This window comes from Chiloscyllium punctatum, chromosome 2 (assembly GCF_047496795.1).
Source record: "Chiloscyllium punctatum isolate Juve2018m chromosome 2, sChiPun1.3, whole genome shotgun sequence".
Classification (NCBI taxonomy): Eukaryota; Metazoa; Chordata; class Chondrichthyes; order Orectolobiformes; family Hemiscylliidae; genus Chiloscyllium; species Chiloscyllium punctatum.
In genome coordinates this window covers 5,270,093-5,296,341 of record NC_092740.1, presented here as the reverse complement: position 1 = coordinate 5,296,341, position 26,249 = coordinate 5,270,093, and the positions used below count along the sequence as shown (strand labels likewise).

General features: G+C 52.7%; 2 protein-coding genes across 2 annotated transcripts in view; one reads left to right on the top strand and one right to left on the bottom strand.

Annotated features, from left to right (window-relative positions):
* LOC140493666 (complement component C7-like) overlaps positions 1 to 10,778 on the bottom strand; it is a 108,382-nt gene extending 97,604 nt beyond the window's left edge. The window contains exon 1 of the mRNA XM_072592383.1: positions 10,659 to 10,778. Within this exon, the coding sequence (XP_072448484.1) occupies positions 10,659 to 10,778 (120 nt within the window). The remainder of the gene's footprint in view (positions 1 to 10,658) is intronic.
* On the top strand, positions 1 to 25,883 carry LOC140494043 (complement component C7-like). Its single transcript, XM_072592959.1, has 5 exons — positions 1 to 133; positions 10,427 to 10,615; positions 16,803 to 16,896; positions 18,391 to 18,578; positions 25,476 to 25,883. Exons 3-5 carry the CDS (start codon positions 16,853 to 16,855, stop codon positions 25,688 to 25,690), a joined length of 447 nt encoding a protein of 148 aa, XP_072449060.1. The 5' UTR covers positions 1 to 133; positions 10,427 to 10,615; positions 16,803 to 16,852; the 3' UTR covers positions 25,691 to 25,883.
* The last annotated feature ends 366 nt before the right edge of the window (positions 25,884 to 26,249 follow it).

Sequence of the window (26,249 nt, the reverse complement as noted above, 5' to 3'; positions counted from 1 at the left end):
CTGAGAGCAGTGTATCCTGTTGGGAGCCGGGCTGTATATCAGTGTGTCGCTGGTTACTCCTTCTCTGAAGGGGATGGGACACTGAGATGTGGAGAGGATCACCACTGGGAAGCGAGGACCCTACAGTGTCTGAGTGAGTGTTCGTGCAGCGGCTCTGACCCAGTCTCATAGAGTATCCACACCCTCAGCAGCGGGTAATCCTGTGCCAAATGTGAACCCAGTCTGGAGCTTTTCCAGGTGTTCCTGATGTTGTTTGTGAATGGGATGAATTTTCCAGAAAACCGGAGTTCTAACTTGGTACTAACTTATAGCACTGGCAGTCACAGAGACTGACACTACATCACAATGATCTGCTCACTGACCCCACCAGGACTCATCCTCATCCCGACACTGACCCCAACACTAAATCTTACTGTGCCCTCTGACCCTAAAACTTACTGTGAACTCCAACCCCAAATATTTCTGTGATCCCTGACCCTTAATCTCCTTGTGAGCACTGACCCTAAATCTCACTCTGAACCCTGACCCTAAATCTTGCTGTGAACTCTAACCCTAACTCTCAGTGACCTCTGACGCTAAATCTCGCTCTGAAACCTGACCCTAAATCTCACTGTGAACTCTGACCCTAAATCTCGCTGTGAACCCTGACCCTTAATCTCACTGTGAATGCTGACCATAAATCTCAGCGACCTCTGACCCTAAAACTCACTGTAAACCCTGACCCTAACTCTCAGTAACTTCTGACCCTAAATCTCGCTCTGAATCCTGACCCCTAATCTCACTGTGAACCCTGACCCTAATCTTGCTGTGAACTCTGACCCTTAATCTCACTGTGAACCCTGACCCTAAATATCATTGTGAACCCTGACCCTTAATCTCACTGTGAACCCTGACCCTTAATCTCACTGTGATCCCTGACCCTTAATCTCACTGTGATCCCTGACCTTAAATCTCACTGTGAACCCTGACCTAAATCTCACACTGAGCACTGACTCCCACAACTAACTGTTACACCTCAGCTGGAGCTGACCCTAATGCCAACATGGGGAGGTAATACCTTGTCATGTTATTGTTGGTCTATTCTGTGTTCCTGGGTTCAAATCCTGCTACAGGAGATGGTGGAATTTGTGTTTAATAAGAATCCAGAATTAAAAGCCTAATGATGACCACGAAATCACTGTTGATTGTTGGAAAACCCATCTGGGTCATTCATGTCCTTACCTGGTCTGGCCTATATGTGACTCCAGACCCACAGCAATGTGGGGTCCTCTTAACTGCCCCCTGGGTAATTAGGGATGGACAGTAAATGCCGGCCTGACCAAAAACAGCCACGTCTCATGAATAAATACAAAACTCCTCACTCCAAATGGTAATCCCTAATCACAGTCATTAACCCTGACCCCTAACCCTGACCCCTAACCCTGACCTTAAGCATAATGTGACAATAAGCATCCAGCCCCAGTCTGAGTCCTAACCCCAACCTAATGATTCATTCTCAAACCAAAATCCTCAAACTAAATTTCTACCGAGCACTTACCCCTCCCTCTCACACTTTACCATAAAATCGCAATCCTCACCCTAGTACTCACCCCTAACGCTGACCCCCTAACACTGACCCCCTAACACTGACCCCCTAACGCCGACCCCTAACGCCGACCCCTAACGCCGACCCCTAACGCCGACCCTAACGCCGACCCCATAAGGCTAATCTCCAACCCTAACCCCTAATGCTAGCCCCTAACTCCTAACCCCTAATCCTAACCCCCAACCCTAACCTTTAACATCTACCCCTAACTCCTAACCCCTAACCCTAACCCTACATCCTATCTCCAAACCCTAACACCAAAACCTAACCCCTGGTGCTAACCCCTGACCCTAACTTGTGATCCTAAACCCTAACGCCGAACCCCTAACTCTAACCCCAACCCCAAACTCCTCAGCCCTAACTCCTAACCCCTAACCCTAGCCTCACTCTGACTCCAACAATTTTCAGACAGAAGAGACTTTCATTCCAAACCTGGAGAGCAGAGCTGAATTCCAGAGGGAAGAGGACAATGATGGCCCTTGGTATCAAGGGTGTATTTGACCGAGTGTGGCATCAAGGAGCCTGGCAAAATGGGAATCAATGGGTATTAGGAGACAAACTCTCCGCTGCTTGGAGTAAGACCAGATGAGCACAGCAGATTCCCCCCCCACTAAAGGGCATGAGTGAACCAGATGGGTTCTTACAACAATTGACAATGGTCACATAGTCATCAATAGAATTTTGATTCTCAATACTTACTGAGCTCAAATGCCTTCTGTGACAATGTTTGAACAGAAGTCACCAGACATTGCCACTATCAATATCCCCACGACCACCACCTACCTAGAAAGACAACAGCAGCAGGTACATGGGAACACCACCCCCTGCAAGTTCCCCTCCAAGCCCCTCCCCATCCTGACTTGGAAATATACCACAGTTCCTTCAGTGTCCCGGGTCAGAATCCTGGAATTCCCTCCCTCAGGGCATTGTGGGTCACCCTACAGCACATGGACTGCAGTGGGTCAGGAAGGCAGCTCACCCCCACCTTCACAAGGGGGGCAACTAGGGACGGGCAATGCTCAGTGAATGAACAAAAACCCACCCTCTGTCAATCTCAGCCTGAGGTAGGTGTCACTGAACAGAGAGCATGGATCTCGACTCTTGGCCCAGGATTTTGAGCAGCTCAGCCCACACCTGCCACCTGCTTCTCCTAATACCCCCCCCCCCCCCCCACCTCTCCCCACCCCGGTGGGTTTACTCCCAACACCCCTTCTTGTTCAGACCAGCCCAGATAAAATCCTGGCCAGACTGGCTTCCTCTTGAGGAACGGGAATGATTTATTCCATGGCAGTAAGAGTGTGTATTCCCATTTCCAGATGTTGGGTACCATGGGGACTGGATACATTGTCACCTCCTCCAACTCCTCCCTCACTTCCTACACTCCCCTCTTTTCTGTAGTTGTTAAACTGCTCCTAGTGGGTCAACCTTGAAAGTAGGAGCAGGGGAGGCCATTCAGCCCCTCCAGCCTGCTCCACATTCAATAGGATCATGGCTGGTCATCCAATAATCTGCTCCTGCTTTTCCCCACACTCTTTAATCCCTTTATCCTAAGAGCTATATCTCGCTCCTTATTGAAACATTCAATGTTTTGGTCCTAACCACTTTCTGTGCCAGAGAATCCCACTGGCTCCACCCTCTCCAGGTGAAGACATTTTTCCCCATCTCAGTCCCACAAATGACCTACCCTGTATCCTTAGACTGTGACCCTCTGGTTCTGGACTCCCCAGTCATCAGGAATATCTTTCCCATGTTTACCCTGTCTCGACATAGACTCATAGAATCATAGAGATGTAGAGCACAGAAACAGACCCTTCGGTCCAACTCATCCATGACGACCAGATATCCCAATCTAATCTAGTCCCACCTGCCAGTACCCAGCCCATATCCCTCCAATCCCTTCCTATTCATATCCCCATCCAGATGCCTCTTAAATGTTGCAATTGTACCAGCCTCCACCACATCCTCTGGCAGCTCATTCCATACACGTACCACCCTCTGTGTGAAAACATTGCCCCTTAGGTCCCTTTTATATCTTTCCACTCTTAACCTAAACCTATGCCCTCTAGTTCTGGACTCCCCCACCCCAGGGAAAAGACTTTGCCTATGTACCCTATCCATGTCCCTCATAATTTTGTAAACCTCTATAAGGTCACCCCTGAGCCTCCGACGCTCCAGGGAAAACAGCCCCAGCCTGTTCAGCCTCTCCCTGTAGCTCAGATCCTCCAGCCCTGCCAACATCCTTGTAAATCCTTTCTGAACCCTTTCAAGTTTCACAACATCTTTCCGATAGGAAGGAGACCAGAATTGCACGCAATATTCCAGCAGTGGCCTAACCAATGTCCTATACAGCCGCAACATGACCTCCCAACTCCTGTACTTAATACTCTGACCAATAAAGGAAAGCGTATCAAACACCTTCTTCACTATCCTATCTACCTGCGACTCCACTTTCAAGGAGCTATGAACCTGCACTCCAAGGTCTCTTTGTTCAGCAACACTCCCTAGGACCTTACCATTAAGTGTATAAGTCCTGCTAAGATTTACTTTCCCAAACTGCAACGTCTCGTATTTATCTGAATTAAACTCCATCTGCCACCTCTCAGCCCATTGGCCCATCTGGTCAAGATCCTGTTGTAATCTGAGGTAAACGTCTTCGCTGTCCACTACCCCTCCAATTTTGGTGTTGCCTGTTGTCCTGTTAGAATGTTCTAGATTTCTATGAGACTTCTCCTCATTCTTTTAAACTACAGTGAATGTAGTCCTAACCAATCCATGCTGTCTTTGTATGTCAGTCCTGAAGCCCAGGAATCAGCCTTGTAAACCTTTGTTCCATTCCTCCATAGCTAGGACATCCTTCTTCAGATAAGGAGACCAAAACTGCACACAGTATTCCAGGTGTGGTCTCTCCAAGGCCTTGTACAGTTGCAGCAAGACATCCCAGCTCCTTGACACCAATCCTCTCACTATGAAGGTCACCATCCCATTTCCCTTCTTCACTGCCTGTGACCCCTGCATGGTTACTTTCAGCGACTGGTGTACAAGGACACCCAGATCTCTATACAAATCCCCATTTCCCAATCTATCGCCATTTCGATAATAATCCTCCTCCTGTTTGTGCTTCCAAAGTGGATCACCTCACATTTACCCATGTTATACTGCATCTGCCTTGCATTTTCCCCATCACTCAGCCAGTCCAAATCACACTGAACCATCTCTACACCCTCCCACACCATCCCCCAACCCCCCAGCCTTGGACCATCTGCAAAGGGCCAGTGGACTGTTAATGTGTCGTGAGTGAAATGGGAGTGAGTGGGTTGTTTTGGATGAGATGATGATATGGATGAGCCTGGTGTTTGACAGCTATATCTCCTGATTGATACGGGAGAGTGACACTGATGTTAACAATCGAGACCACACACAGCAGAGCCTCTGAACTGACCAGCATTTCCCAGACACAGTTGAGTGGGGGCAGCCCTTTCGCAGCTTCAGAGTTAACCCTGTCAGGAGAGCGGAGGGTTGGCTGGGTGTCAGGGAATGGGTTTCACATCATCTACTCACCTCATCACAGCCAAGACACTGCGTGAGGGCTGGCTCAGGACTTTACACCAGACAATGACCTGGGGAGGGACAGAGAGCTGAGAAACCAGCTTGCTCAAGGTCTAAGGGGTAGGGGGGAGCCAACCCTGTTAATGCCCCTTCTGTGACTGGGTTCTCCCCATCCCCCCACTCCCCAAACCCCCACAGCCACCTCTCTTGTTCCTCACTCCCCTCACCTAGCCCTATTTCCCACTCCCCAACTCCAACCCCCATCTCCCATCAGTGTCTTCGAAACCACCCTCTACCTATCCAAGCTCCCACACCCCACACCTCCCACCACACCCCACCAGGTCCCACATTCCTTCTCCCAAACCCCAATTCCTACACCGCCATCTCCCCATCTCCTATTCCTGTCTCCCACCCCCACATCTCCCCTCCCCCCTCCCCATCTCCCCATCTCCCCCACCCACCCCCATCTCCCCCACACCCCATCTCCCCACACCCCCCATCTCCCACACACCCCATCTCCCCACACCCCCATCTCCCACACACCCCCATCTCCCCACACACCCCCATCTCCCACACCACCCCCATCTCCCACACACACCCCCCATCTCCCACACACCCCCCATCTCCCCCACACCCCCCATCTCCCACACACCCCCCCATCTCCCCACACACCCCCACCCCACACACCCCCATCTCCCCCACACCACCCATCTCCCCCACACCCCCCATCTCCCCCCACACCCCCCATCTCCCCCACACCCCCCACATCCCCCCCACCCCCATCTCCCCCACACACCCCCATCTCCCCCACACACCCCCATCTCCCCCACACCCCCCATCTCCCCCACACCACCCCATCTCCCCCACACCCCCCATCTCCCCCACACACCCCCATCTCCCCCACACACCCCCATCTCCCCCACACCCCCCCATCTCCCACACACACCCCCACCCCCACACACCCCCCATCCCCCACACACCCCCCATCTCCCCCCACACCCCCATCTCCCCACACACCCCCCATCTCCCCCACACCCCCCACTCCCCCACACCCCCTCCACACCCCCCCCCCCACACCCCCATCCCCCCACACCCCCACCCCCCACACCCCCCACCACCCCCCACACCCCCACCCCCCACACCCCCCCATCTCCCCCACACCCCCCATCTCCCACACCACCCCCATCTCCCCCACACCCCCCATCTCCCCCACACACCCCATCTCCCCCACACCCCCCATCTCCCCCACACCCCCACCCCCACCCCCCACCCCACACCCCCCCCCCCACACACCCCCATCTCCCCCCACACCCCCATCTCCCACACACCCCCCATCCCCACCCCCCCAACACCCCCCACACCCCCCACACCCCCACACCCCCCATCTCCCACACACCCCCCACCCCACACACCCCCCCCCCACACACCCCCACCCCCCACACCCCCCCATCCCCCCACACCCCACCCCCACCCCCCCACACCCCCCCCCACACCCCCCATCTCCCCCACACACCCCCCATCCCCCCACACCCCCCACCCCCCACACCCCCCACCCCCCCACACCCCCCCCACCCCCCACCCCCCACACCCCCCACACCCCACCCCCCATCTCCCCCACACACCCCCATCCCCCACACACCCCCATCCCCCACACACCCCCCATCTCCCCCCACACCCACCCCCCACCCCCCACACCCCCACCCCATCTCCCCACACACCCCCCATCTCCCCACACACCCCCCATCCCCCCACACACCCCCATCTCCCCCACACCCCCACACCCCCCCCCACACACCCCCCATCCCCCACACCCCCCCATCCCCCCACACCCCCACACCCACACACCCCCCATCCCCCCACACACCCCCATCTCCCCCACACACCCCCATCTCCCACACCACCCCCATCTCCCCCACACCACCCCCCCCCTCACCCCCCACCCCCACACCCCCATCTCCCCCACACCCCCCATCTCCCACACACCCCCATCTCCCCACACACCCCCCATCTCCCACACACCCCCATCTCCCACACACACCCCATCTCCCCCACACCCCCCATCTCCCCACACACCCCCATCTCCCCCACACCCCCCATCTCCCACACACACCCCCATCTCCCCCACACACCCCCATCTCCCACACACACCCCCCATCTCCCACACACCCCTCATCTCCCCACACCCCCCATCTCCCACACACACCCCCCATCTCCCACACACACCCCCCATCTCCCACACACCCCCCATCTCCCACACACCCCCCATCTCCCACACAGACCCCCATCTCCCACACACACCCCCCATCTCCCACACACACCCCCCCCCCACACACACCCCCCACCCCACACCCCCCCCCATCCCCACACACACCCCCCATCTCCCACACACACCCCCCACCCCACACCCCCCCACCCCACACCCCACCCCCACCCCACACACCCCCCACCCCACACACCCCCCCCACCCCCACACCCCACACCCCCCCCCACACCCCCCCACCCCACACACACCCCCCCATCCCCACACACACCCCCCCCACCCCCCACACCCCCCCACCCCCACACACCCCCACCCCCCACACCCCCCCCCACACCCCCCCACCCCACACCCCACCCCCCCCCACACACCCCCCATCTCCCCACACACCCCCCCCATCCCCACACACACCCCCCCATCCCCCACACACCCCCCCCCCCCACACCCCCCACTCCCACACCCCCCCCCCCACACCCCCCCCCCACACACCCCCCACCCCCACACACCCCCCACCCCCCCACACCCCCCATCCCCACACACACCCCCCACTCCCCCCCACACCCCCCATCCCCCCACACCCCCCCACCCCCCCACACCCCCCATCCCCCCCACACCCCCCCATCTCCCCCACACCCCCCCACCCCCACACACCCCCCACCCCACACCCCCATCTCCCACACACCCCCCATCTCCCCACACCCCCCCCATCTCCCACACACCCCCCATCTCCCACACACCCCCCATCTCCCACACACCCCCCATCCCCACACACACCCCATCTCCCACACACACCCCCATCTCCCACACACACCCCCATCTCCCCCACACCACCCATCCCCCCACACCACCCATCTCCCCCACACCCCCCATCTCCCCCACACCCCCCATCTCCCACACACCCCCATCTCCCACACACCCCCCATCTCCCACACACCCCCATCTCCCACACACACCCCCATCTCCCCCACACCCCCCATCTCCCACACCCCCCCATCTCCCACACACACCCCCATCTCCCCCACACACCCCCATCTCCCCCACACACCCCCATCTCCCCCACACACCCCCATCTCCCCCACACACCCCCATCTCCCACACACACCCCCCATCTCCCACACACCCCCCATCTCCCAAACACCCCCCATCTCCCCCACACCCCCCATCTCCCACACACACCCCCCATCTCCCACACACCCCCCATCTCCCACATACACCCCCATCTCCCACACACACCCCCCATCTCCCACACACACCCCCCATCTCCCACACACACCCCCCATCTCCCACACACACCCCCCATCTCCCACACACACCCCCCATCTCCCACACACACCCCCCATCTCCCACACACACCCCCCATCTCCCACACACACCCCCCATCTCCCACACACACCCCCCATCTCCCACACACACCCCCCATCTCCCACACACACCCCCCATCTCCCACACACACCCCCATCTCCCACACACACCCCCATCTCCCCCACACACCCCCCATCTCCCCCACACACCCCCCATCTCCCACACACCCCCCCATCTCCCACACACCCCCCCATCTCCCACACACACCCCCATCTCCCACACACACCCCCATCTCCCACACACACCCCCCATCTCCCACACACACCCCCCATCTCCCACACACACACCCCCATCTCCCACACACACCCCCCATCTCCCACACACACCCCCCATCTCCCACACACACCCCCCATCTCCCACACACACCCCCCATCTCCCACACACACCCCCATCTCCCCCACACACCCCCCATCTCCCCCACACACCCCCCATCTCCCACACACCCCCCCATCTCCCACACACCCCCCCATCTCCCACACACCCCCATCTCCCACACACACCCCCATCTCCCACACACCCCCATCTCCCATACACGCACCCCATCTCCCACACAACCCCATCCCCCACACACCCCAATCTCCAATCCCAATCCCCCACACAGCCCAAGCTCCTACCTCATTCCCACACCTCCCTCTCCAATATTCTCCCATCTAGCTCCCCCCCCCGGTCTCGCTGTGTGACTGACATGAGACCTGACTCCATTGCGCCCCTTCCCCCCCTGATCTCGCTGTGTGACTGACGTGGGACTGACTCCATTGCCCCACTTCCCCCCCACCCCGATCTCGCTGTGTGACTGACATGGGACCTGACTCCATCCCCCCCCCCACCCCCCAACCCACCCCGATCTCGCTGTGTGACTGACATGAGACCTGACTCCATCACCCTCCCCCCACCCCGATCTCGCTGTGTGACTGACATGAGACCTGACTCCATCACCCTCCCCCCACCCCGATCTCGCTGTGTGACTGACCAATCTGTCAGTCTCCATGGATCAGCACCAATTTCCATTTAGGGGAGAAAATCTGACATTTCTCCCCCCCCCCCCCCCCCGTTTGTGGAGGAATTTTCCTAATTTCATCCTGATGGATCTGGTTTGAATTTTAAATACAAAGGCCCTACCTGGGAAAAGTTGACGATCTCTCGCTCTCTCACTGTCGATTTTTCTGTTGCCCTTCCTATCTCAAAGATATCAATCAAGTCACCCTTTCACCTTCCCAATGCCAGGGCCTGCGTGGTTAGTCTGTGTCAATGTAGTGAGTGGACAACATACTGACCTCAGGCCAACGCAGCAGCCTGGCGGGGTGCTGCTGTAGGTGAGGTCTAACCATGGCCTTGGACAGGCGGTGAGAAAGATTAACGCAGAGCCTGGCCCAGCCAGGAGAAGCCTGAACAGATGAAGGCTGGGAGAGGGAGGTCAGTAATATCTAAAGAACATCCCAGAGAGTCATTGTGGAATGGAACCCAACTGGGGATGTCTGTCATGGTGAGCACATGGGGGATGAGGGAATGAGGAAACTGATCGGCTCTATCAGAGGGTCAACACAGGGCCAGAGGTGGGATCACCTCTACCGATAAAACCCTTCATCATCCAATCATGTTCAGTCAGATTAAGGAGCAAGTGATGACCAGGAAAATCAAAGGATTCATTAAACTATTACCTTCCTGTCTTTCTATAGGGGCTGTGTGTGCACCCCCACAATTACAGGGAGATCTGGTTGTTAGCCCTGAGAAGGCAAACTATCGAATTGGAGAGACCATCTCTCTGTCCTGTCCTGAAGGCAGTACATTGCAAGGTCCCTCTGAGATTCTGTGTGACTCCAGTCTGCAGTGGTCCCAGGACCTGAACACTATCAGATGTGACCAAGGTGAGTCCCAAAATATTGTTCAGGTGGAAGCAGGGGGTTTCACCAGGAGCTCAGCTGCAACTGAGAAACCAGCTTCCCTGATTCTGTAGGTGGCCAGGTGTTTGGGCTCCACTGCATTGGACACCCAGGAAGGATGGGCTAGAAAAGTTGGTTTAGTTGGCATTAGGATCGGACAGGTCAGGTTGGATTTGGGTCTGGGATTGGGTTTGGGTGTGGGGTTTGGGTATGGTGTTTGCGTTTTGGGGTTTGGGTTTGGGTATGGTGTTTGGGTTTGGGTTTGGAGTTGGGATTTGGGTTTCAGGTTTGGGTTTGAGATTGGGATTTGGGGTTTGGAATTTGGATTTGGGTTTGGGGTTTGGGTATAGTGTTTGGGTTTTGGAGTTGGGGTTTGGGGTTAGGGTTTGGGTTTGGATTTATGTAAGGGGTTTGAATTTGGGATTTGTGTTTAGGGTTTGGATCTGGGCTTGGGTTTATATATGGGGTTTGGGTTGGGTTTTCAGTTTGGGTTTAGGGTTTGTGTTGGGATTTAGGTTTGGGATTTGGGTTTGGGACATAGATTTGGGATTTGAGTTTGGATTTAGGGTTTGGGTTGGGATTTGTGTTTGGGGTTTGATATTATGGCGGTTCATGTTGGGGTAGGATTTGTTTGATTTAGGTTTGGTTGGTTTGATTTGATTGGGTTGAACTACATTCAGTTAGTATACATTGGAGTGGGTTTCATTGGTTTGAAATGTGTTGGGTTATATTGGGCCAGCCATTTTCTTTGGTGTCTTATCATTCTCAGGGCTAAAGGAATCAAAGATTTGGGGAGAAAAGACGGGAACCAGGGACTGAATCAGGTGATCTCATGATCATATCGAATGGCAGAGCAGGCTTGAAGGGCTGAATGGCCTCCTGCTGTTCCCATTTGAGGTCAGGCTGAGCTGAGGTTTTGCTGAGTTGCCGTCATGGCCAGGAATTTGATTGAGTTGTGACTGGGATCATGTATTGCCTCTGGAAAGGTCTCCGATTCCTGTATGGTGTACAAACCCTGTACAGTGTACAAACCCTGTATAGTGTATAAACCCTGTATAGTGTATAAAACCTGTACAGTGTATAAACCCTGTACAGTGTACAAACCCTGTACTGTGTATAAAACCTGTCTAGTGTACAAACCCTGTCCAGTGTACAAACCCTGTCCAGTGTACAAACCCTGTATAGTGTATAAACCCTGTACAGTGTACAAACCCTGTACAGTGTACAAACCCTGTACTGTGTATAAAACCTGTCTAGTGTACAAACCCTGTCTAGTGTACAAACCCTGTCTAGTGTACAAACCCTGTATAGTGTATAAACCCTGTACAGTGTACAAACCCTGTATAGTGTATAAACCTTGTACAGTGTACAAATCTTGTACAGCATATAAACCCTGTATAGTGTACAAACCCTGTGTAGTGTACAAACTCTGTACAGTGTATAAAACCTGTCCAGTGTACAAACCGTGTATAGTGTATAAACCCTGTATAGTGTATAAAACCTGTACAGTGTATAAACCCTGTATAGTGTATAAACCCTGTATAGTGTATAAACCCTGTACAGTGTATAAAACCTGTATAGTGTACAAACCCTGAATAGTGTATAAACCCGGTACAATGTATGAACCCTGTACAATGTATAAACCCTGTATAGTGTACAAACCCTGTACAGTGTACAAACCCTGTACAGTGTATAAACCCTGTACAGTGTATAAACCCTGTACAGTGTATAAACCCTGTACAGTGTACAAACCCTCTACAGTGTACAAACCCTCTACAGTGTACAAACCCTCTACAGTGTATAAACCCTGTATAGTGTATAAACCCTGTACAGTGTACAAACCCTGTACAGTGTACAAACCCTGTATAGTGTACAAACCCTGTATAGTGTACAAACCCTGTACAGTGTACAAACCCTGTCCAGTGTACAAACACTGTCCAGTGTATAAACCCTGTCCAGTGTATAAACCCTGTCCAGTGTACAAACCCTGTACAGTGTATAAACCCTGTCCAGTGTACAAACCCTGTTTAGTGTACAAACCCTGTTTAGTGTACAAACCCTGTTTAGTGTACAAACCCTCTACAGTATATAAACCCTCTACAGTGTATAAACCCTGTACAGTGTACAAACCCTGTACAGTGTATAAACCCTGTATAGTGTACAAACCCTCTACAGTATATAAACCCTCTACAGTATATAAACCCTGTATAGTGTACAAACCCTGTACAGTATATAAACCCTCTACACTGTACAAACCCTGTATAGTGTATAAAACCTGTACAATGTATAAACCTGGTACAGTGTTAAAAACCTGTATGGTGTATGAAACCTGAATAGTTTATAAACCCTGAATAGTGTATAAACCCTGAATAGTATATAAACACTGTACAGTGTGCAAACCCTGTACAGCGTACAAACCTGGTACAGCATATAAACCCTGTACAAACCCTGTATAGTGTATAAACCCTATATACTGTAGAAACCCTGTCCAGTGTATAAACTCTGTACAGTATACAAACCCTGTACAGTGTATAAACCCAGTATAGTGTATAAACCCGGTATGGTGTATAAACCCGGTATGGTGTATAAACCCTGTATAGTGTATAAACCCTGTACAGGATATAAACCCTGTATACATGACTTGGAGATGCCGGTGTTGGACTGGGGTGTACCACTCCCTCCGTGACTCCCTCGTCAGGTCCACACTCCCCACCAACCCAACCTCCACTCCCGGCACCTTCCCCTGCAACCGCAAGAAATGCAAAACTTGCGCCCACACCTCGCCCCTTACTCCCCTCCAAGGCCCCAAGGGATCCTTCCATATCCGCCACAAATTCACCTGCACCTCCACACACATCATTTACTGCATCCGTTGCACCCGATGTGACCTCCTCTATATTGGGGAGACAGGCCGCCTACTTGCGGAACGTTTCAGGGAACACCTCTGGGACACCTGGACCAACCAACCCAACCACCCCGTGGCTCAACACTTCAACTCCCCCTCCCACTCCGCCAAGGACATGCAGGTCCTTGGACTCCTCCATCGCCAGACCATAGCAACACGACGGCTGGAGGAAGAGCGCCTCATCTTCCACCTAGGAACCCTCCAACCACAAGGGATGAACTCAGATTTCTCCAGTTTCCTCATTTCCCCTCCCCCCACCTTGTCTCAGTCCCAACCCTCGAACTCAGCACCACCTTCCTAACCTGCAATCTTCTTCCTGACCTCTCCGCCCCCACTCCAGCCTATCACCCTCACCTTAACCTCCTTCCACCTATCGCATTCCCAATGCCCCTCCCCCAAGTCCCTTCTCCCTACCTTTTACCTTAGCCTGCTTGGCACACCCTCCTCATTCCTGAAGAAGGGCTCATGCCCGAAACGTCGATTCTCCTGTTCCTTGGATACTGCCTGACCTGCTGCGCTTTTCCAGCACCACATTTTCAGTTATAAACTGTACAGGGTTTACACACAATACAGGGGTTTTACGCTGTATAAGGTTTATACACTATACCGGGTTTGTACACTATACAGGGTTTATAAACTGTATAGGGTCCACACATGATACAGATTTTATACACTATAGAGGGTTCACACACGATACAGAGTTTATACGCTATACAGGGTTTGTACACTATACAGGGTTTGCAAAGTTAAAAATCACACAACACCAGGTTATAGTCCAACAGGTTAACCTGTTGGACTATAACGTGGTGTTGTGTGATTTTTAACTTTGTGCACCCCAGTCCAACACCGGCATCTCCAAATCATGTATGCAGGGTTTATACACTATACAGGGTTTATATACTGTACAGGGTTCAACACTATGGGGTTTTTACACTGTACAGGGTTTGTACACTATACAGGGTTTACAAAGTTAAAAATCACCCCACGCCCTCCACCTCCTCTATGATTTTCGCTTCCCCAGGTCCCCAACGCCTTATCTTCACCATGGATATCCAATCCCTGTACACCTCCATCCCCCATCACGAAGGACACAAAGCCCTCTGCTTCTTCCTTTCCCGCCGAACCAACCAGTACCCTTCCACTGACACCCTCCTTTGACTGACTGAACTGGTCCTCACTTTGAACAACTTCTCCTTCCAATCCTCCCACTTCCTCCAAACCAAAGGAGTAGCCATGGGCACCCACATGGGCCCCAGCTATGCCTATCTCTTCGTCGGATATGTGGAACAGTCCATTTTCCGCAGCTACACTGGCACCACCCCCCACCTTTTCCTCCGCTACACTGATGACTGTGTCGGTGCTACCTCGTGCTCCCGCGAGGAGGTTGAACAGTTCATCCACTTTACCAACACCTTCCACCCCGACCTCAAATTTACCTGGACCGTCTCAGACTCCTCCCTCCCCTTCCTAGACCTCTCCATCTCTATCTCTATCTCGGGCGACCGAATCAACACGGACATTTATTATAAACCGACCGACTCCCCACAGCTACCTAGACTACACCTCCTCCCACCCTGCCCCCTGTAAAAACGCCATCCCATATTCCCAATTCCTTCGTCTCCGCCGCATCTACTCCCAGGAGGACCAGTTCCAATACCGAACAACCCAGATGGCCTCCTCCTTCAAGGACCGCAATTTCCCCCCAGACGTGATTGACGATGCCCTCCACCGCATCTCTTCCACTTCCTGCTCCTCCGCCCTTGAGCCCCGCCCCTCCAATCCCCACCAGGACATAACCCCACTGGTCCTCACCTACCACCCCATCAACCTCCATATACAGCGTATCATCTGTCGTCATCTCCGCCACCTTCAAACGGACCCCACCACCAGGGATATATTTCCCTCCCCTCCCCTATCAGCGTTCCGAAAAGACCACTCCTTCTGCGACTCCCTCGTCAGGTCCACACCCCCCCCACCAACCCAACCTCCACTCCTGGCACCTTCCCCTGCAACTGCGAGAAATGCAAAAAACTTGCGCCCATACCCCCCCCTGCACTTCCCTCCAAGGCCCCAAGGGATCCTTCCATATCTGCCACAAATTCACCTGCACCTCCACACACATCATTTATTGCATCCGCTGCACCCGATGTGGCCTCCTCTATATTGGGGAGACAGGCTGCCTACTTGCGGAACGTTTCAGGGAACACCTTTGGGACACCCGCACCAACCAACCCAACCACCCCGTAGCTCAACACTTCAACTCCCCCTCACACTCCACCAAGGACATGCAGGTCCTTGGACTCCTCCATCGCCAGACCATAGCAACACGATGGTTGGAGGAAGAGCGCCTCATCTTCCGCCTAGGAACCCTCCAACCACAAGGGATGAACTCAGATTTCTCCAGTTTCCTCATTTCCCCTCCCCCCACCTTGTCTCAGTCCCAACCCTCGAACTCAGCACCACCTTCCTAACCTGCAATCTTCTTCCTGACCTCTCTGCCCCCACCCCACTCCGGCCTATCACCCTCACCTTAACCTCCTTCCACCTATCGCATTTCCAATGCCCCTCCCCCAAGTCCCTCCTCCCTACCTTTTATCTTAGCCTGCTGGACACATTTCCTCATTCCTGAAGAAGGGCTCATGCCCGAAACATCGATTCTCCTGCTCCTTGGATGCTGCCTGACCTGCGCTTTTCCAGCAACACATTTTCAGCTCTGATCTCCAGCATCTGCAGTCCTCACTTTCTCCTGTACAGTTTATAAACCCTGTATAGTATGTGAATCCTGTACAGTGTACAAACGCTGTACGGTGTGTGAACCCTGTACTTTTTCCCCGGGTACAACAGAGTGTTACAAGGGGACATAAATTTAAGGTAAAGGGTGGAAGGTATAGGGGAGATGTCAGGGGTAGGTTCTTTACCCAGAGAATGGTGGGGGCATGGAATGCGCTGCCCGTGGGAGTGGCAGAGTCAGAATCATTGGCGACCTTTAAGCGGCATTTGGATAGGTACATGGATGGTGCTTAATCTAGGTTAGAAGTTCGGCACAACATCGTGGGCCGAAGGGCCTGTTCTGTGCTGTATTGTTCTATGTTCTATGTTCTATGTGTGTGAACCCTGTACGGTGTGTGAACCCTGTCCAGTTTATAAACCCTGTATCGTGTATGAACTAGACTTAGCAGCTGAGGTACAGAATGAGCAGAGTTGCAGAGGAGATGTGACAATGTGCCCCACATGTGGTTTCAAACTGTAGCTCAATGTTTATTTCAGGGGCAGTTACCGAAGCTCCCGAACATCCCCAGTGTGCTCCATGGAAGAAGATGAAGAATGAAAAGTGTGTTTGCAAAATGCCATATGAATGCAGGTAAAGTCTACTGCATTGCAATGTGAGGCTGTGGGAGAGATTGCAGACAGGAGACAGGGGTAGGATGGTCTAGCAAGAACACCTCACTCCCTGTCCATCTCTCCCCACATTCTCCATCGTTTCTTTTCCCCAAACTTTCCCTCCCTTTCTTCATCCCACCCTCACTCTCTCTGCCTTTCTGTTCCCTGTAATTACTCTCTACACCACCCCCCCACCCCCCACCCCACCCTGTGTTACTCTGTCCCACATACTCACACTCTTACTCTCCCACCCCATTTTCTCTCTCTCTCTCTGCCCCTCTGTCCCACTCTCAGCCCTGGATCTCTGTCCCCCTTTCTCTTCCACTCTCCAACCGACCCACCCCCCCTTTTGCACACCTCTCTCTCCCTCTCTCTCTGTGCCCTCTCTCTTCCTCTCTCTCTGTGCTCTCTCCTCTCTTTCTTTCTGTCCCTGTCTCTCTCTGTCTGTGCCTTCTCCCTCCCTCTCTCTCTCTTTCTGTCCCTGTCTCTCTCCCTTTCTCTCCCCTCTCCTCTCTCTTTCCTGTCTCTTCCTGTCTCTCTTTGTGTCCCATCTCTCTCCCTCTCTCCCCCATCTCTCCCTGTCTTTCTCTCTCTCTCCCCCCATGCCCCTCTCTCTCCCTCTCCCCATCTTTCTCTCTTCCCCCCACCCTAATCCTCTCTCTCCCTCTCTCCCAACCCCGTGCCCCACTCTCTCCCTTTCCCTCTCCCTCTCTCCCACCACCTTGTGCCCTTCTCTCTCCCTCTCCCCCCCACCCCGGTCCCCTCTCTCTCCCTCTCCCTCTCCCTCACCCCATGTCTCCCTCCCACCCCCCCCTTGTGCCCCCCTCTCTCCCTCTCCCCCCCCACCCCATGCCCCTCTCTCTCTCCCTCTCTCCCCCACCCCGGTCCCCTCTCTCTCTCCCTCTCCCTCTCCCTCTCCCTCACTCCGTGTCTCCCTCTCACCCCCACCTTGTCACCCCTCTCTCCCTCTCCCCCCACCCCGTGCCCCTCTCTCTCTCCCTCTTCCCCCCACCCCGTGCCCCTCTCTCTCTCCCTCTTCCCCCCCACCCCGTGCCCCTCTCTCTTTCCCACCCCCCCACTCCATGCCTCTCTCTCTCTCCCTCTCCCCCCCCACCCCGTGCCCCTCCCTCTCCCTCACCCCGTGTCTCCCTCTCACCCCCCACATTGTGCCCCCTTCTCTCCCTCTCCCCCCCCCACCCTGTGCCCCTCTCTCTCCCTCTCCCCCCCGCCCCGTGCCCCTCTCTTTCCCTCTCCCTCCCACCCCATGCCCCCCTCTCTCTCTCCCTCTCCCTCCCACCCCATGCCCCCCTCTCTCTCTCCCTCTCCCCCCACCCCGTGCCCCTCTCTCTCCCTCTCCCTCACCCCGTGTCTCCCTCTCACCCCCACCCCATGCCCCCCTCTCTCTCTCCCTCTCACCCCACCCCACCCGGTGCCCTGTGTTCTATCTGATGGTGTGTTGTGTACCCCCCCCCAGCTCCTCGCTGCCAGTCTGTGTGGTGGATGGGAAGACGGACAGGGTCTTGTTGCTGACCCTGTGTAAGCTCCTGGCGTTGGAATGTTTGGGGCGACGTTTTGAGCTTATTCCACAGAGCACCTGCTCCTCCGCGTTCCCTGATCCTGCTGCCCTTTGTGGTTCCTGCTCATTTGGAGAGACCTGCGATGGTGAGAGAATGACCTTCCTTCATTGAAATATCCTCCAAACACCTCCGTGCCAGTTAGTCTATCCTGGGGCAACTGGATGGTGAATGGTTGAGAGGGGACAGGGAGGAATTGGAGGGCACCACTGAGTGAAGAGGGTGGTGAATGGAAGGACAAATCAGAAGTTCTTTAATTCACTCTTGGGACGTGGGTGTCACTGCCCGTCCCTTGTTGCCCCCCTTGTGGAGTTGGGGGTGAGCTGCCTTCTTGACCCGCTGCAGTCCATGTGCTGTAGGGTGACCCACAATGCCCTGAGGGAGGGAATTCCAGGATTCTGACCCCGGGACACTGAAGGAACGGCGATATATTCCCAAATCAGGATGGGGAGGGGCTTGGAGGGGAACTTGCAGGGGGTGGTGTTCCCATGTACCTGCTGCCCTTGTCCTTCTAGATGGAAGTGGTCATGGGTTTGGAGGGTGCTGTCTGAGGATCTTTGGTGAATTTCTGCAGTGAGGTCGCGGGTGAGACTCCCAGATGGTATGGTGACACCCGGGTGCCAGGGTCAGGGGGGTGTCTCAGATCGAGTCTACAGGATTCTTAAGGGGGAGGGAGAGCAGTCAGAAGTCGTGGTACATATCAGTACCAATGACAGAGCTAGGAAAAGGGAGGACGATCTGAAAAGTGAATATAGGGAGTTAGTTGGAAGCTAGAAGGCAGGACAAGCAGAGCAGTAATCTCAGGATTGCTACCGGTGCCACATGCTAGTAAGGCTAGGAACAGAGAACGAGTGCAGCTCAACACGTGGCTGCAGAGCTGGTGTAGGAGGGAGGCCTTCAGATATGGGTCATTGGGATACCTTTTGGGGAAGGTGGGACCTGTACAAGGAGGATGGTTTGTACCTGAACTGGAGGGGCACCAATATTCTGGGCGGGAGGTTTGCTAGAGTTCTTCAGGAGGGTTTAAATTAGATTGGTGGGGGGATGGGAACTGGAGGATAGAGGATGAGGTAGTTGGTGAAAAGGAGGGATAGACAGTTGATAGGGCAAAGTTGAAGGCAATGTGATGGGTTGAAATGTGTCTATTTTAGTGCAAGAAATATCAGGAATAAGGGTGATGAACTCCAAGTGTGGATCCATACTTGGAACTGTGATGTTGTGGCCATTATGGAGACTTGGCTATAACAGGGGCAGGAATGGTTTTTGGATGTTCCAGAATTTCGATGTTTCAAAAGGAATGGGGTGGTGGGGAGAAGGTAAAAGAGGTGGAGGAGTGGCATTGCTCATCAGGGATAGTATTGCAGCTAAAGAAAGGGAGATTGTTAAGGAGGGTTTGTCTACAGAGTCAGTATAGATGGAAGTCAGAAACAGGAAAGAAGCAGTCACTTTATTGGGAGTTTTCTACAGGCCCCTCACTAGCAACAGAGACATGGAGGAGAAGATTGGGAGGAAGATTTGGAAAAGTGTAGAAGTAACAAGGTTATTGTCATGGATGATTTTAACTTCCCTAATATTGATTGGAACCAACTTAGTTCAAAACGTTTGGAGGGAGCAGTTTCGTCAGGTGTGTTTTGGAAAGGTTCCTGACATCATATGTAGATAGGCCGAATAGAGGGGAGGCAATATTGGATTTAGTGCTTGGCAATGAACCTTGCCAGGTGTCGGATCTCTCGGTGGGAGAGTGAGCACAACTCCCTGACATTTACTATAGCCATGGGAAGGGATACAAACAGATGGTATAGGAAAGTATTTCAATGGGGGAGGAGGAATTATGATGTCATTAAGAAGGAACTGTGGAGCATAACTTGGGAACAGATGGTCCAAGGGAAATGCACAAAAGCAATGTCGAGGTTGTTTAGGAAGTAGTTGTAGTTTGTGCTGGACAGGTTTGTCCCACTGAGGCAAGGAAGGGATGGGAGGGCTGACCAGGGATAGTGAAGGGAACTTGCGCCTAGAGTTGGAGGAGGTCCTTAATGAATACTTTGCTTCGATATTCACTAGTAAAAGGGACCTTGACATTTCTGAGGACAGCGTGAAACAGACTGATATTCTCAAACAGGTTGATGTTACGGAGGTGGATGTGCTGGAAATCTTGAAAAACATAAGGATAGATAAATTCCCTGGGCCAGATGGGATATACCCAAGGTTAGTACTGGAAGTAGGGAAGAGATTGCTGCACCTTTAGCGATGATCTTTGTGTCCTCACTGTCCACTGGAGCCGTACCAGATGATTGGAGGGCGGCAAATGTTATTCCCTTGTTCAAGGGAATAGAGAGAATCCTGGGAATTACAAACCAGTCAGTCTTAAGTCAGTGAATGGCAAATTATTGGAGAGAATTCTGAAAGACAGGATTTATGATTATTTGGAAACCTCAATCCCCCTGCTAATGAAAGCAAACACACCATACACCTTCTTAACAACCCAATCAACTTTGAGTGACACACATTTTCAGGTTGAATTCCATCTGCCACTTCTTAGCCCCGTTCTGTATCCTGTCAATGTCCCATTGCAACCTACAACAGCCCTCTATACTGTCCATAGTTTGATTAGAGATAGTCAGCATGGCTTTGTGAGGGGCAGGTCATGCCTCACAAACCTTATTGAATTCTTTGAGGATGTGACAAAACACACGGATGAAGGTAGAGCAGTGGATGTGGTGTACATGGATTTTAGCAAGGTGTTTGATAAGGTTCCCCATAGCAGGCTCATTCAGAAAGTAAGGAGGCATGGGATACAGGGAAACCTGTCTGTCTGGATACAGAATTGGCTGGCCCACAGAAGACAGAGGGCGGTGGTAGATGGAAACTATTCAGCCTGGAGCTCGGTGACCAGTGGTGTTCTGCAGGGATCGGTTCTAGTATCTCTGCTCTTTGTGAATTTTACAAATGACTGGGACGAGGAAGTGGAAGGGTGGGTTAGTAAGTTTGCCGATGACAGGAAGGTTGGTGGAGTTGTCGATAGTGTGGACAGCTGTTGTAGTTTGTAACAGGATACAAAACTGGGCTGGTATGTGGCAGATGGAGTTCAACCTGGAAGAGTGTGAAATGATTCATTTGAAAGGTCGAATTTGAATGCAGATAAGAAGTTAAAGGCAGGATTCTTGGCAGAATGGAAGAACAGAGGGATCTTGGGGTCTATGTCCATAGATCCCTCAAAGTTGCCACCCAAGTTGAGAGGGTGATTAAGAAGACATATGGTGTGTTGGCTTTCTTTAGCAGGGGGACTGAATTTAAGAACCACGAGGTTATGCTGCAGCTCTACAGCGCCCTGGTTAGACCACACTTGGAATATTGTATCCAGTTCTGGTCACCTCATTATAGGAAAGATGTGGAAGCTTTAGAGAGGGTGCAGAGGACATTTCCCAGGAAGATGCCTGGACTGGAGGGTGTATCTTATGAAGAAAGGTTGAGGGAGGTAGGACTTTTCTCATTGGAGTGAGGAAGGATGAGAGGTGACTTGATAGAGATGTACAAGATGATGAGAGGCATAGATGGAGTGGATAGGCAGAGACTTTTTCCCAGGGTGGAATTGGCTATCACGAGGGGTCATAATTTTAAGGTGATTGGAGGAAGGTTTAGGGAAGATGTCAGAAATAGGTCCTTTACTCAGAGAGTGGTGGGTGTGTGGAATGAACTGCCAGCGGTGGGAGTAGAGTCAGATACATTAGGGACATTTAAGTGACTCTTGAATAGGCCCATGGAAGCAAGTAAAATGTAGGGTATGTACGTTAGAATTGAGAGTGTGGTTTGATTCCTGATGAAGGGCTTATGCCCAAAATGTCAATTCTCCTGCTCCTCAGATGCTGCCTGACCTGCTGTGCTTTCCCAGCACCACACTCTCGACTCTGATCTCCAGCATCTGCAATTATAGAGTCACAGAGTCATAGAGATATACAGCATAGAAACAGACCCTTCGGTCCAACCTGTCCATGTCGACCAGATATCCCAACTTAATCTAGTCCCACCTGCCAGCACCCGGCCCATATCCCTCCAAACCCTTCCTATTCATATACCCATCCAGATGCCTCTTAAATGCTGTAATTGTACCAGCCTCCACCACATCCTCTGGCTGCTCATTCCATACACGTACCACCCTCTGTGTGAAAAGGTTGCCCATTAGATATCTTTCCCTCTAACCCTAAACCTATGCACTTTAGTTCTGGACTCCCCGACCCCATGGAAAAGACTTTGTCTATTTATCCTATCCATGCCCCTCATAATTTTGTAAACCTCTATAAGGTCACCCCTCAGCCTCCGACGCTCCAGGGAAAACAGCCCCAGCCTGTTCAGCCTCTCCCTGTAGCTCAAATCCTCCAATCCTAGCAACGTCCTTGTAAATCTTTTCTGAACCCTTTCAAGTTTCACAACATCTTTCCAATAGGAAGGAGACCAGAATTGTACACAATATTCCAACAGTGGCCTAACCAATGTCCTGTACAGTCGCAACATGACCTCCCAACTCCTGTACTCAATACTCTGACCAATAAAGGAAAGCATACCAAACGCCTTCTTCACTATCCTATCTACCTGCGACTCCACTTTCAAGGAGCTATGAACCTGCACTCCAAGGTCTCTTTGTTCAACAACACTCCCTAGGACCTACCATTAAGTATAAAAGTCCTGCTAAGATTTGCTTTCCCAAAATGCAGCACCTCGCATTTATCTGAATTAAACTCCATCTGCCACTTCTCATCCCATTGGCCCATCTGGTCAAGATCCTGTTGTAATCTGAGGTAACCCTCTTCACTGTCCATTACACCTCTAATTTTGGTGTCATCTGCAAACTTACTAACTGTACCTCTTATGCTGACATCCAAATCATTTATATAAATGACAAAAAGTAGAGGACCCAGCACCGATCCTTGTGGCACTCCACTGGTCACAGGCCTCCAGTCTTAAAAATAAACCTCCACCACCACCCTCTGTCTTCTACCTTTGAGCCAGTTCTGTATCCAAATGGCTAGTTCTCCCTGTATTCCATGAGATCTAACCTTGCTAATCAGTCTCTCATGGGGAACCTTGTCAAACGCCTTACTGAAGTCCATATAGATCACATCTACTGCTCTGCCCTCATCAATCCTCTTTGTTACTTCTTCAAAAAACTCAATCAAGTTTGTGAGACATGATTTCCCACGCACAAAGCCATGTTGACTATCCCTAATCAGTCCTTACCTTTCCAAATACATGTCCATCCTGTCCCTCAGGATTCCCTCCAACAACTTGCCCACCACCGACGTCAGGTTCACTGGTCTATAGTTCCCTGGCTTGTCCTTACCACCCTTCTTAAACAGTGGCACCACGTTTGCCAACCTCCAGTCTTCCGGTACCTCACCTGTGACTATCGATGATACAAAAACTCAGCAAGAGGCCCAGCAATCACTTCTTTAGCTTCCCACAGAGTTCTCGGGTACACCTGATCAGGTCCTGAGGATTTATCCACCTTTAACCATTTCAAGACATCCAGCACTTCCTCCTCTGTAATCTGGACATTTTTCAAGATGTCACCATCTATTTCCCTACAGTCTATATCTTCCATATCCTTTTCCACAGTAAATACTGATGCAAAATATTCATTTAGTGTCTCCCCCATTTTCTGTGGTTCCACACAAAGGCCGCCTTGCTGATCTTTGAAGGGTCCTATTCTCTCCCTAGTTACCCTTTTGTCCTTAATATATTTGTAAATAAATGCAGTTTAATTTATTAGTCCTACCTTGTCCCTGCCTGCCCTGACTGTTTGACTCACTTCTGTTCTCAGCTGCACCTGTCTCAGATCGATCTCTTTCCTCACTATCTCCCTGGGTCCCACCCCTCCCTCCCTCCCCCCACCCCCCCACCCCCCCCCACCCCCCCACGCCTCCCCCCCACCTTAAATCCTCCCAAGCAGTTCTAACAAATCTCCCTGCCAGTATATTAGTCCCCTTCCAGTTTCGGTCCAATCCGTCCTTCTTGTACAGGTCACTTCTACCCCAAAAGAGATTCCAATGATCCAAAAATGTGAATCCTTCTCCCATACACCAGCTCCTCAGCCATGCATTCATCTGCTCTATCCTCCTATTCCTGCCCTCACTAGCTCATAGCACCTGGAGTAATCCAGATATTACTACTCTTGAGGACCTCCTTTTTAAATTCCTGCCTAACTCTCTGTAATCTCCCTTCAGAGTCTCAACCTTTTCCCTTCCAATGTCATTGGTTCCAATGTGGACAATGGCCTCTTTCTGTCCTCACTTTCTCACAGGGTATGTAGGGTAGTCTGATCTGAGAGTAGGATAAAAGGTCAGCACAGCATCGAGGGCTGAAGGGCCTGTACTGTGCTGTACTGTTCTATGTACTATGAATCTCGTAGATGGTACACACTGCTGCTACTGAGCGTCGGTGGTGGAGGGAGGGGATGTTTGTGGGTGTGGTGTTAGTCAAGGGGGCTGCTTTGTCCTGGATGGTGTCAAGCTTCTTGAGTGTTGGAGCTGCCCCCATCCAGGGGCAAGTGGGGAGTATTCCATCACACTCCTGACTTGTGCCTTGTAGATGGTGGATAGACACTGGGGGGTCAGGAGGGGAGTTACTCGCTGCAGTATTCCCAACCTCCCTGAGCTGAGGGAAGCAATGGGAATTGAGGGAGAGGGGTGTGTGTGAGGGAGTGTGGTTTTTGACCATATTTCCCTGGACAATGCTTGGGCAGAGAGAGAGGTCAAACCATCAGTAGGTGGACCCTGGCCTCCTGCCTCAGGAAGGTTGTGGTGAAGTCTCTGATGGATTTGGAAATCCTAACCAGGCAGGCCGGTCTGAGAGCTGGGATCTTATCATGTCATTTCAATGGGGGCTGGGGTGTGGGATCCAGTTCCCCTTGGAGACCTGACTGGGATGTGGTAGTGGGATCTTGGTGTGCCTCACCGGGGCTGAGTTGACAGGGCTGCCTGTTGTTTTGCAGAGGAGAGGGCCGGCTGTGTGTGTCTGCCCGAGGGTCAGTGCCCTGCCGGAGGGATTCGACTCTGTGTCGTGTTGGAGGGAAGCGAGGAGGAGAGGACAGTGAGTGAGTGTGAGGCCGCTGTGTGGAGGTGTCAGAGAAAAAGCCTCACAATCATCGCCAGCCGGCCATGTTTACAACGCTCGACGGCTACCACTGCCTACGACCTGCAGGGTTAAAGGTCAGGAGGGTCAGTGCCTGCTGACTCCCTGACCTGAGGCCCCCAGCCTGCACCACGTCCTCTCAAATCCCATTTGCTGCGCTCCACAACTATCTGGACCAGCTCCCCAGATCCTGAATCCCACACCCTCCCCCTCCCCCCTCAGCTACGCACTCTCCTTCGATCTCAATAAAATCCTCTGCCCACTCTGACTGATGTGGTCATGTTTCCTGGTTCAGTTTCTGTTCTTTCTGCCTTGATAGACCTTCCCAGGCTGTGGGTCTGACCGACCACCTCAGTATTTATTACCCCATCCCTCATTGCCCAGAGGGCAGTTCAGAGTCACCTCCATGGCTGTGGGTCTGGAGTCACATGTAAGGATAAGGCCATGAGTGAAGCAACTAGGGTTTATGATGGTGGACTGTGTAATGGTCACCATTAGACCAACTCGTGAGTCCACCTTTATACTGAATCCAAATTTCACCACTTGCTGTGGTGGGGTTCAAACCCAGAGCCCTGCAACATGACCCTGGGGTTCAGGATTAATATCCCCGTGACATTACCCAGTACATTACCAC

Bases quoted from the DNA above. Each gene is read 5' to 3' on its own strand.
- LOC140494043 (XM_072592959.1), top strand. From the start codon at position 16,853: ATGAAGAATGAAAAGTGTGTTTGCAAAATGCCATATGAATGCAG. The intron at 16,897-18,390 runs GTAAAGTCTACT...ACCCCCCCCCAG, and splicing joins AAAATGCCATATGAATGCAG to CTCCTCGCTGCCAGTCTGTG. The intron at 18,579-25,475 runs GTGAGAGAATGA...GTTGTTTTGCAG, and splicing joins ATTTGGAGAGACCTGCGATG to AGGAGAGGGCCGGCTGTGTG.